Here is an 11,486-nt window from a genome sequence, read left to right as displayed (position 1 = left end):
TTTCAATTAACTTTTGATTCAACAAATGTGCGATGTTCTTGAGAACCAAACATGTACGAACTCTTTTTAGGTAATGGAACAGTAAAAGATTCATTGTGTACCATCATGGCGGCGGCTTGGTATGTTGCTAGGACAGTTGCTTTCCTCTCTTGTTTTAATTATTTAAGAGACATCGAATTATTGTGGCATTTACATTATCGATCTAATACGAAAATTATCTAATGGATGGAAAAAGATACTTGTTTAACGCATCATCTTCTCAGTTCAAAACAATTATTTGTCATAAGATAATTGGCAGGAGATTGAAGTATCGGCTGTCTACTATACTATAATACTCTAATCTAAGAGGTGGCCAGTGCTATTTAAAAGTTATTGCATAATTTAAAATAACGTGCAAATTTGACAGGTGTGTAAATTATCATAAAAGGTATACGTACCACTTATGTGACATAAGCGTTAAGGAGAGGATGCATTTAGTTCTCTAAGATGAAAGTTGATATTTTACCATTTTCTCTACCTCACTTGTGGTATCCACTTATTTTTATCAATCCAATCCAATCTCTCATTTTCCACAGATTTGTACCTGATGATAAAAGAGCACGATTTGAGTGCTTTATATTATGAAATATAAATGGTGTTATACAGTTGATGAATAATATGGACACAAGAAGCTACAATTACGAAAAAGAGGTATCATTTTTGTGAAAATGACTTGATGATTATGATGTCTTGCAATGATTAATTAAGTTGGGCAACCTGATTTAAAAGAGATGCGTTGCACAAAATGACGCCGTGTGTAAAGCCCTTGGCCAATTAGAGAGAAAAGGCTTGTGCGCACGCGGTGGTGTGTACATTTTAATCCAGATCAGCCCTATTATTACTATTATGCCATTCCTCATTCATTGCAATTGTTGCTGCTCAAGCATACACATCACTCGCACTCGTTCGTATCGTAGTCCCCCCCCCCCCCCCCCCAAAAAAAAAAAAAACCAACCAAAACAAACACTGAACCAAAGATAGTCCATTTCAAGGCTCATGGGTCACGTTAGTTTTATTGACATTCAAGGGAGGTAATCATGTTTATTTTTGGGACATTTTCCCCTGCTTTCCTATAGCGGGAACTTGCCTACAGCGGGATTTTTCTGCTGGGACCAATAGTCCTGCTATAGGCATGCTCTACTGTAATAATAATAATAATAATAATAATAATAATAATAATAATAATAATAATAATAATAAGAAGAAGAAGAAGAAGAAGAAGAAGAAGAAGAAGAAGAAGAAGAAGAAGAAGAACAAAGAAGATCTAAAAACAGTTTCCATTGAGGTGGAGGAGGATGATGAAAATGAGAAGGGAAAGGAGAAGGGCGACAAATAAAAGGAGGTAAGTATGAAAATGATGAAGAGGAGAAGGAGGATGAGCATAGAGAGAGAGCGAACCAGCAGCCAAAAACAAAAAGAAACAGTCAAACCATTGGACTTGACATTTAAATTAATTAAATTGATGAGAACATATTCGGGACAACTGCAAAGCAATAGAAGCTCTTAAATGAGTCTATCCAAATTTGACATAGCAACAAATTGGAAGCTTCTTAATCACTCGTCCAAAATTTATTTAAAGAAAATAAATGGTTGCCTCTATAAATGCCTTACATCTAATGATCTTTTGTTCCAGACATGCTCTCTGGATATTGTCCAATTGGAATCATCTGATGACGAGATATATTTGGATGAATCTCTCAACAATAATTTAACAACCCATGTTGACAACTTGTCAATCATGAAGAAGGAAGATAATGTTGCGACACCATTACAAAACTTTTCCCAAAAAGGTAATATTTCTATAATAGCGTCAATTGTTTGTGGCAATCAGTCACTTTTTTCCCCCAACCAGTCAGCTGATTTTTCTGTACACCTGAATATTTGAAGAGCAAAGGGTGCTTGAAAATCACAATTCATTTCAAAATGTTCTAACGTTTGATGGTCTAAAAGTAAAACAATGTATATCAACCGATTTTCTTGCTGTATTTTAAAAGCAAACAAGGTTTTGATTTTATAGCTGTAATTTAATGCCGCAAAAACGAGCAATCATCTGAATTCTTATCATGAACCAAACAAGCATAATCAGATAATGAAACATCTATGTTCAAGAAAGAAATTAAAGATTTTTTCATCTGTTTAGATTGTCAAACACATGTTGAATTGTAGACTGCAGCACCTTGTGTATTTATCCAGGTGGTGTATGGAATAGTAAATTGCAAACAGTATAATTCCTTCCTGGTTTCAAATGATTGATTTATGAAGAAAATAACGAAAGTTAAATTTATCAGATAACTAATATCAAGCAAGATTTATCATTGAATATCCTCATAATGGATATCGTGTTTACCCCTGGTGTTGATAGAATAAACTGATGAAACAAAGCATTAAAGAATGCATAAAAATATATCTTCTGAGACAGAAAAGGTTTGATGGAAATCAATTGCATAATTTTTTATACTCTCTTAACACATCTCACTATTCACTATCTAACTCATGTCATCAAACATATATATATATATATATATATATATATATATATATATATATATATATATATATATATATATATATATATATATATATATATATATATATATATTATTTTAATATTTACCACAATATTTGAGTCAGTCTACATTGATGTTTCAGTTTAATAAGAACTTCCGGCGATGTGGACACGTATTGTACATCTCATTTTTCGTGTTGAGTGTGCCTTCATGAGGGTGTTTGATTATAGTATATTTCTGTACCAGGCATAAGCTACATTGTTTTGATGTTGGTGTGTATCCTGTTGCTTTAGATAAAATTTTCCATGAAATGTTGTGGTCTAGTTTGTTGTCTTTTAATTTCCAAATATGTTCGCTGAGTTTTGTGGATGTTTTTTTGTTAGTGTTTCTAAATGTTGAGGTATGGAGGTTGTATCTTGTTTTGAAATTATTTTCCGTTAGTCCTACATATTTTTCTTGCTTGTTTGTTTTAGTTTTGGTGACTGTGGCTTGGTAAATTAAACTTGATTCTAAACATTGTTTGTTTAGCGGGCAATGTTCCTTATTTCTGCAGTTGCATTTTCTGGTGGGTGGGTTTTGCTCTTGTCGACGGTTTATTAATATTTTTTTGTTGTGGCTTGAAATTATCTGTTCTATGTTGTGCATACACGAGTAGCTTATTTTTATGGTATTCCTGTTGATAATTTTATGTAGCTTGTGGTTTTTTGGAAAGTGTGTATCAATTAACTTCAGGAACTGCTGTCCAATGTTTGTGCTGACGTTTTTGTCGAAAGGTGGGTTGAACCAAGTAATATGTCATTTTCTTGTTTTGCGTTCTTCACTTGTGTGTTGAGGTTTACATGAGAGGGGGGCGTCTGTGTATTCAAATGGTGTGTTGTATCCGCTTTTTGTGAGTGCGTCTTTGTAGGGGGTGGCTGCGACGTTGAATATCTCTCTCAACACTTTCCGTACCATATTTGTATCAAACACGATTCAATTATATATATATATATATATATATATATATATATATATATATATATATATATATATATATATATATATATATATATAAATATATACTAGTAAAAAGCCCGCAATTTCGCGGGGAAAGAACTATTTTCATTCGATACTGTACTCACCATCATTTAATGAGGGCAGATTGGTAAACAACGTTTGGTATATCTTCGGTTGATTTTTCTGTGTGGCCCAACATGAAGTGTAAACCACTATAGCCTCTGACCCGTGACACAGCAACATACAGTTGTCCTTGTGTGAATACCAGTTGTGGTAAGAAAATCCCCACCTTGCTTAATGTCTGCCCCTGAGACTTGTTAATTGTCATTGCATGACAAATTGAATAAATAGATGCCTGACAAAATATCAACGGTGAAAATACAAATTTAAAGAATACTCGGGATGTAGGAGCTTTCGGAATGTCTCCCCTTTACTTAACTTATGGAAAAACAAACATCCTAGCATCTTTACTAAGACTTATGACTAACCCTAATAGAAAAGAAAAATATCCTCCGATCTCGAGCTAACCCTAATAGAAAAAATGATGACAAATTGAATAAAACAACTCTTGGACTGCTTTGCACTACCTTTCAATACTTAACAAATCAAAATGGCGGCCGAAAATCAAAACAATGGTCAAATCTATCAAGGTTTGTTCTAGAGTTTTTAAAATACTTCTATATAAAGACAAATTGAATAAATAAATGCCTGACAAAATATCAGCTGTGAAAATACAAATTTAAAGAATACTGGGGATGTAGGAGCTTTCGGAATGTCTCTTCTTTACTTAACTTATGGAAAAACAAACATCCTAGCACTTTTACTAAGACTTATGACTAACCCTAATAAAATGGCGACTGAAATACCTTCATGTGATCAAGTGAATAATATCACTATGAATGCCACGATTTGCTGAAAACTGCCAACACACACACACACACACACATGTATACACCACACACAACAGACACACAAACACACACACACACACACACACAAACATACACGCAATTAGAACATACTACTACATAACAAAACTGATCACCGCTAAATCAACAACACAACGGAAGTAATAATAATACTTGATGTCATAAATAGATGACGCAAATTGACAACTTTTTACAGTGTCAAAATTAGTTGATTTTGAGAATCTAGTGTCGTCGGTGCATATTTTATGATATTATCTGTTTGACTCAATGAACTTTCAAACTGACTTTAAATTATAAAAGGAAATCAAGTTATCTGTTTATCTATCTGTAAAAAATACATTTCTAATTTTCAAATCTTTCAGTAGAGTTGTGCGCCGTATCAATTTTTTTATTGACTCAAATAAGCACAATGTTCTCCACAATGCTATATTTTTTAAAGAAAGGATATATATATATATATATATATATATATATATATATATATATATATATATATATATATATATATATATATATATATATATATATATATATATATATATATATATATGAAATAATAGTGCTCAACCTTTTGATAAAAGGAGCTATTTTATTTTAAAGTATAATTATGATCAACTTCTACGATATTGTTTAGAGCATTCACTCTCATCAGGAAGTGAAAGTGAAAGAAGATTGTTGTGTTTATCATACTTTTTCGGCTTTGCGGTTATCATGGTTCGTAAATACATAAAAGGTATTTGTTTCTATGTCTGCATGAAGATGTTTGTTCATTTCTTCTATTGAGTGTTGCCACATTCGGTTTTGTGATTATGAAGAATTTTTCTTCCAAGCAGTGGTTGCAAATCTTAGAAGAGGGGGAATACAACTGTGCTCTGGAGATGATTTTCCATGTAATGCTGTGTTGTATTTTTTTTTTTCTTTGAGGTTTCAAATTTGTTCCCTTGGTGTGGTAGAATGTCGTTTGTGAATGGTTTTGAAGAAGAAGCAGATGCTGAAAAAGTATAATAAACACAACAATCTACTTTCACTTTCACTTCCTGATATGTACATACATGCATACATACATACATAGACAGACAGACAGACAGACAGGCAGGCAGACAGACAGACAGACAGACCGACAGACAGACAGACAGACAGACAAACAAACAGATGTCAAGATAGTTTATTTCAGGAAATATAATAATAATAATAATAATGGTATAGATTTATAGTGCGCCAAACATCCCTTCATCAGGAGGGCTCTGGGCGCATAACATAGATTAACTTAATCATGAAGCCCTAACACAGTACACGAACAACGCTAATTATACACATAATCAAAAGAAAGCCTGTCGGAATAAGAATGTCTTCAATCGACGCTTGAATTCCTCTAGTGAAGACGAAGAACGTATCTCCAGTGGTAGTAAATTCCACAACCTTGGACCAGAATGCTGAAAGGCGCGTTCACCAGCCTTCACTCGACAGCGGGGTGTTTTCAGTTTGAGGTCGTTCGTTGATCGAAGCGATCGCTGTGGGTTATACCGTTCAACGAGGTTTGAGAGATATGCTGGTGACGAGCCCTCCAGGCATTTGAAAACGATAGTTGAAGATTTATATTTTATCCGCTGGTCCACTGGCAGCCAATGCAGCTGCTGTAGTAATTCGGGAGCTGCAGTTTTTCTGTCTTTCTGTAGTACAACGCGGGCTGCCATGTTCTGTATTTTCTGGAGTTTGTTTATTTTGTCCTTTGTGAGACCAACAAACAGTGCATTGCAGTAGTCCATTTTCGGGAATATCAAAGATGTTACCAATTTGTTGCAAGTTTCCCTATTAATAAATGGTCTGATTGTTCTGATATTTCTTAGAATGCAGATAGCACTTGTTCTCACATTGTTAATATGTTTGTTCATAGACAGATCACTCTCTAAGGTGATGCCGAGATTTTTTGCTGATGTTGTGAGTTGTATTTTGTCATTATCGTTGATTGTCAGTGCCAGTGTAAATGGATCTGTCTTATTATTTGAACTAGCAATGAATAAGGCTTCAGTCTTGTCGCCATTTAATTTTAATCTATTTGCAGACATCCATCTCATCACATGGTTGATGCATTGTTCGTAAACAGTTATCTTTGAAACAATATCGGATTGCAAACACATGCTATATATCTGGGTATCGTCGGCGTACATATGGTAAGCGAGAGAATGTTGCTCTAAGATTCTCACAACAGGGGAAGTGTAAAGTACAAAAAGGACTGGACCTAAAACGGATCCTTGAGGTACACCAAAATGAAGGTCACGCTCTGACGAAGTTACTTCCCCAATTAAAACTGATTGAGTTCTTTGAGTAAGATATGATGCAAACCAGTTTAGAGCAGTGCCCGATATGCCGAAAGTAACTTGTAGCCTTCGAAGTAGTATGGCATGGTCGATGGTGTCAAAGGCCGCCGAAAGATCGAGAAGACTAAGGATGGTGGTTTTTCCTTGATCAATACTTTGCAGCAAGTCATTTGTGATTCTCATCAATGCTGTTTCTGTGCTATGATTTTGCCGATAGGCCGATTGAAAGCACTCATCGAGGTTATTATGTTTCACGTGACAAGAAAGTTGTTTTAGTACAATCTTTTCTAGAATTTTGGAAATGAATGGTAGATTTGATACAGGCCTAAAGTTTTTAAAATTATCACTGTCAAGTCCCGCTTTCTTCAACAATGGCTTCACCAATGCTTTCTTGAAGCTGTCTGGAACAACTCCCTCCCTTAATGATTGATTAATCAATTCAGTGATGTAAGGTGCAAGTTCATCAATACACTCCTTCAAAAGGGATGTTGGTAAAGGGTCAAGCCTACATGATTTGCTAGGACTAGAGAGAATCGTTTTCTTTGTGTCATTTATTGAAATTTCTTTGAAAGATGTTAAGGGTTCACCATAAAAAGAGGTATATTCTGCTTCTGTTTCGTCTGTGTCAAGTTCACTCCGTATCGTTGTTATTTTATTCATGAAATACTCTACAAAGCAGTCCGCGAGTTGCTTGTCGTCAGTGTGGTGTGGCAGGCTTGTTTTGATCTCTTTGCCTAGAAGCTTATTTGAGATTTTATAAAACTCCTTCGGACTTTTTATGTTATCAACTTTATCAAGATAGTAGATACGCTTTGCCTTAATTGTCACCTCTTTGAGTCTATGTTTGAATGATATGTAAGTTTCCTTATCAATTGTCAGGCCAGATTTTTTCCATTTCTTCTCCGCTTTTCTTTTTTCTTTCTTTATACGTTTTACCTCCAAATTGTACCATGGTGATTCTTTTCTGATGTTCACAGATCTTGTCGTGAGAGGTGCGTGCTTATCCATAACACTAATAACTGCTCTATCAAAATTGTCACCAGTCACTTCTTTCTCACAATGTGTAGTTAGAGAATGAGAGAGGTCCGCTTTAAATAGTTCTATGTCAATTTTCTTCAAATCTCTCGAAACAACTATTTTTTTTGTTTTTGTGTCGTGTACTGTCCCCCCTCTGATGCCAAAAGATATTAAATGATGGTCTGAAATGCAAAGATCATCTACATTGATAGGTGTCGCTAGTTGCATGTCAACGCTGGTCAATACCCAGTCAATAATGTGTCCACACCGATGTGTCTTTTCATTGACATGCTGTGTCATGTGATGTGACGAAAGTAGTTTATTTATATTTCTTATATCCGGTGTGTCTCGATCAAAGTGTAAGTTGAAATCTCCAACAATAATATTTTTCTTTGACTTCATGTCAAGGCGAAGAAGGAAGTCCTCGAATTCATCAATAAATAGTGATGTTTTTAATCTATTTTTTGCACTGGGTGGTGGCCTATATATTGAATGAAGCTTGACTGAGTCATGTTTAAAATCAATGACCATTCCTACCGATTCGAATGCCGAAAAATTGTTGATATCATGATTAAATCTAATGGTCAAATTTGACCTATAGACCACTGCAATTCCTCCCCCTCTCCTTCCTTTTCTCGGAAATGACTGAGTTGTATGTGTGAGTGGTGTTAAATCCGACACAATTGCTTCATCCCCATTCTCCTTTAACCATGTTTCAATTATTATTAGAATGTCAATAGATCTCTCCTCAATCATATGTTTAATGTCTAATGTTTTATTGCGGCAAGACTGGGCGTTTATTGTCGCCACTTTTAAAATTGGAAGTGATTTCTTTTCACTCATAAGTGGTATAATTGTCTGTGTGGTAGGTGGCCGTGGTGTTTTATTTTAGGGGTGGGCCGATGGCCACACTGTGTTGGGATGGCCCTTTGTTTTCGTATCCCTCCTCGACTCAATCGATGTTTCGGTTCACTTGTTTCAACACGGTGTTTGTATTCGCTTTCATAATCACAACAATAATTATCACTTTCCTGGTGTAGAATGTATTCAAGACAATCGTTGGTTTTCGTAAGACTTGTCATCGCGGTGGACTGTGTGGTGACGTGTGTTTCATTTTCTAGATTCATAATACTGGGCATCGATGTTAGAGCACAGTGAACACTTGTAGTAAAATAAATAAACAACTTTGATTAATATACGTGATAATGTAACCAGGGCTGGCGAGTCGGAGTCGGAGTCGGTAGGAGTCGGTTGTTTGAGGGTGGAGTTGGAGTCGGAGTCGGTTTTAGAAGTCCCGACTCCGACTCTTTACCACTTTCAGACATTGCATTTTTATATCATTCAATGTGTAATATTTTAGATACTAGATATAGATAGTATCCAGGCCTATAGAATTTGAAAAAAAATTACATTGGTATTAGCTAAAGGTGAACTATGCTTCCAAAACCCCCTTTCCTACCCAACTTTCATGCTCTCGTGCTGTACATTTAAGTTGGCATCAATGCCAATCACCCCGTACCGGACTAGAGGGAGGGGTGGGGATGCTGACTCTTCAATGTTAATGATGCAATATCAAATATGAAGCGGCTTGTATTGTTATAATACATATACTTGGGGAAAAGCTAAAAGTAGCTGCGAGTGTTGGTTGCATATTATTACCTATTAATACTATGCTTGAGGAGTCGGAGTCGGAGTCAGGAGTCGGAGTCGGAGTCTGTTTCAAGGCTGGAGTCGGAGTCGGAGTCGGTTTAAAAATAACCGACTCCGCCAGCCCTGAATGTAACAAGGGTAACATATTCATTGACATAAACAATTTCTTAAAATTGTGTACAATGTTTAGAAATGGAGTATCAAGTTGAACAGATGAAGGTTCAAACTCTGTCAGAGTGTGTTCCAGAGGTAATAATGATATTAATGATGATGATGATGATGACCCTCTGTTTGGAAGCCCTACCACAGAGCATTCGTGAAAAAGATTCTTTGTCTTATTTTAAACGTTCACTTAAAACATATCTGTTTCGTCTTTAGTAGATGGTATGAGAAGCAAGATAGGTCTGTCTGGTTTGTGTTGTGTGTTGTGTGTGTGTCTCTGTGTGTGTGTGTGTATGCTTGTGTGTGTGAATGAGTATGTTTCAGCCAAAGTAATTTGTAATTTAAGCGCTTAGAGTCTGGTGTCTCGGAGTTATAGCGCTATATAAATTTTCAGCATTATTATTATTTATTATTATAATGGTGACGATGATGATAATAATTACCATGATGATGACGGCGATGACAGTGGTGATGCTGATGATTACCAGACCTGTAGACCGTAGCAAGATCAGAATGCCACAGCCAGCTTCTTTCTGTTCATTTTGTGTTTTATGTTCATGAAAAAGACGATTGATTTTATTTCAAAATTATGTTAGAAATTAAATTTGTAGCAAAAACAATGGTTGCTGTTTTCTTTGAACAGGAGATGATGAAGAGGACATTGACAGTGAAGAAGAGAGAGATATTTTGAAAGGAATCAGAGATGAAATTGAAACAAAGGTGAGTTGGAGTTTCAAATATGTAAGAAAAGCTAGACTTCGTTAAAAATCTCCATCGCCTCTTTCAAGAGGCCATGGATGGTCCCAAAAAAATCAGATGGACTGGACAGGAAACTCATTCACAACATTTTCGCTCATTCCAAGGTGTCGCGATTATCCAGATTGAACTGTATTATTATTATTACTATTATTATTATTATGATTATTATTATTATTATTATTATTATTATTATTATTATTATTATTATTATTATTATTATTATTATTAAAGTCCAAGCCGGTTTATTGGGACGGCTCGGTTCCCAACAACTCGTCCCAATTAAGCGGCATCCCAATTAAGCGGCGGACTTGACATTGGGCAATTTTTCAGATTTATCGTAGTCTACATAGTAATCAGTGAGACTTGTTTGACGTCTAATTTGGGTTACTTCAGTGACCACTTGACTGCTAATTTGATCTAATAATGAGAGATAAATCTAACTGCACAAAACGATTAACGAATATGCCACTCATAACAGTTGCATAAGTAAGCAATGGATTAAGAATGCACTGTCTACCCATTCGTCTCATTGAACAAACAAACCATTTGGGGGTGACAGCTATCACCCATTACCTATCACACCATTGGTGAGTTGACCCATGACCATGTACGTAATGATGGCAGTTGATAACACTGCCAAGGTATACAGGTAAATTCTATTGTTCACCTCTCTGTGATGACTATGACATACGGTTTGACCACACACCTGATTGTCACACCTCTGTGATAAATGGTATGACCATACATCCGGTTGACTGTCCTGTTAGACTAATTTGCATTTTATGAACCATCATTTTAAATCCCATTTTATGGGAATGTCCATTGTCAAATTGTGTCCTGATAAGTGGCTAGCCATCCCAATTAAGCGGCTGGGAATTGGAAAGGGTACAGCTTTTTATATAGAAAAAATTTCGTTCCCATGGAATCATCCCAATTAAGTGGCATCCCCAATACTGGCTTGACTGTATTATTATTTTTCTTACTCTTATTCGCCTTCTTCTTCCTCTTCTTCTTCTTCTTCTTCTTCTTCTTCTTCTTCTTCTTCTTCTTCTTCTTCTTCTTCTTCTTCTTCTTCTTCTTCTTCTTCTTCTTCTTCTCTCTCTTCTTCT

General features: G+C 35.5%; 1 protein-coding gene across 4 annotated transcripts in view; it reads left to right on the top strand.

Moving 5' to 3' along the window:
* The first annotated feature begins 57 nt into the window (after nucleotides 1–57).
* LOC144972514 (uncharacterized) overlaps nucleotides 58–11,486 on the top strand; it is a 28,744-nt gene continuing 17,315 nt past the window's right edge. The window contains exons 1-4 of one of the 4 annotated variants that reach the window (XM_078913814.1): nucleotides 58–119; nucleotides 576–690; nucleotides 1,673–1,829; nucleotides 10,262–10,338. In XM_078913814.1, coding sequence (XP_078769940.1) covers nucleotides 649–690; nucleotides 1,673–1,829; nucleotides 10,262–10,338 — 276 coding nt within the window. In that variant the 5' untranslated portion in view covers nucleotides 58–119; nucleotides 576–648. Of the gene's footprint in view, nucleotides 120–575; nucleotides 691–1,672; nucleotides 1,830–8,699; nucleotides 8,910–8,934; nucleotides 9,047–9,558; nucleotides 9,706–10,261; nucleotides 10,339–11,486 lie in introns of those variants that run through there. The other 3 variants (XM_078913841.1, XM_078913831.1, XM_078913822.1) reach the window with 3 other exon arrangements.

Source organism: Berghia stephanieae, chromosome 1 (genome assembly GCF_034508935.2).
Source record: "Berghia stephanieae isolate SIO BIC M18660-M18661 chromosome 1, UCSD_Bste_1.3, whole genome shotgun sequence".
In the NCBI taxonomy this organism is placed as follows: domain Eukaryota; kingdom Metazoa; phylum Mollusca; class Gastropoda; order Nudibranchia; family Aeolidiidae; genus Berghia; species Berghia stephanieae.
Note: the sequence above shows the minus strand (reverse complement) of the source record. Positions and strands in the feature narration are given on the sequence as shown.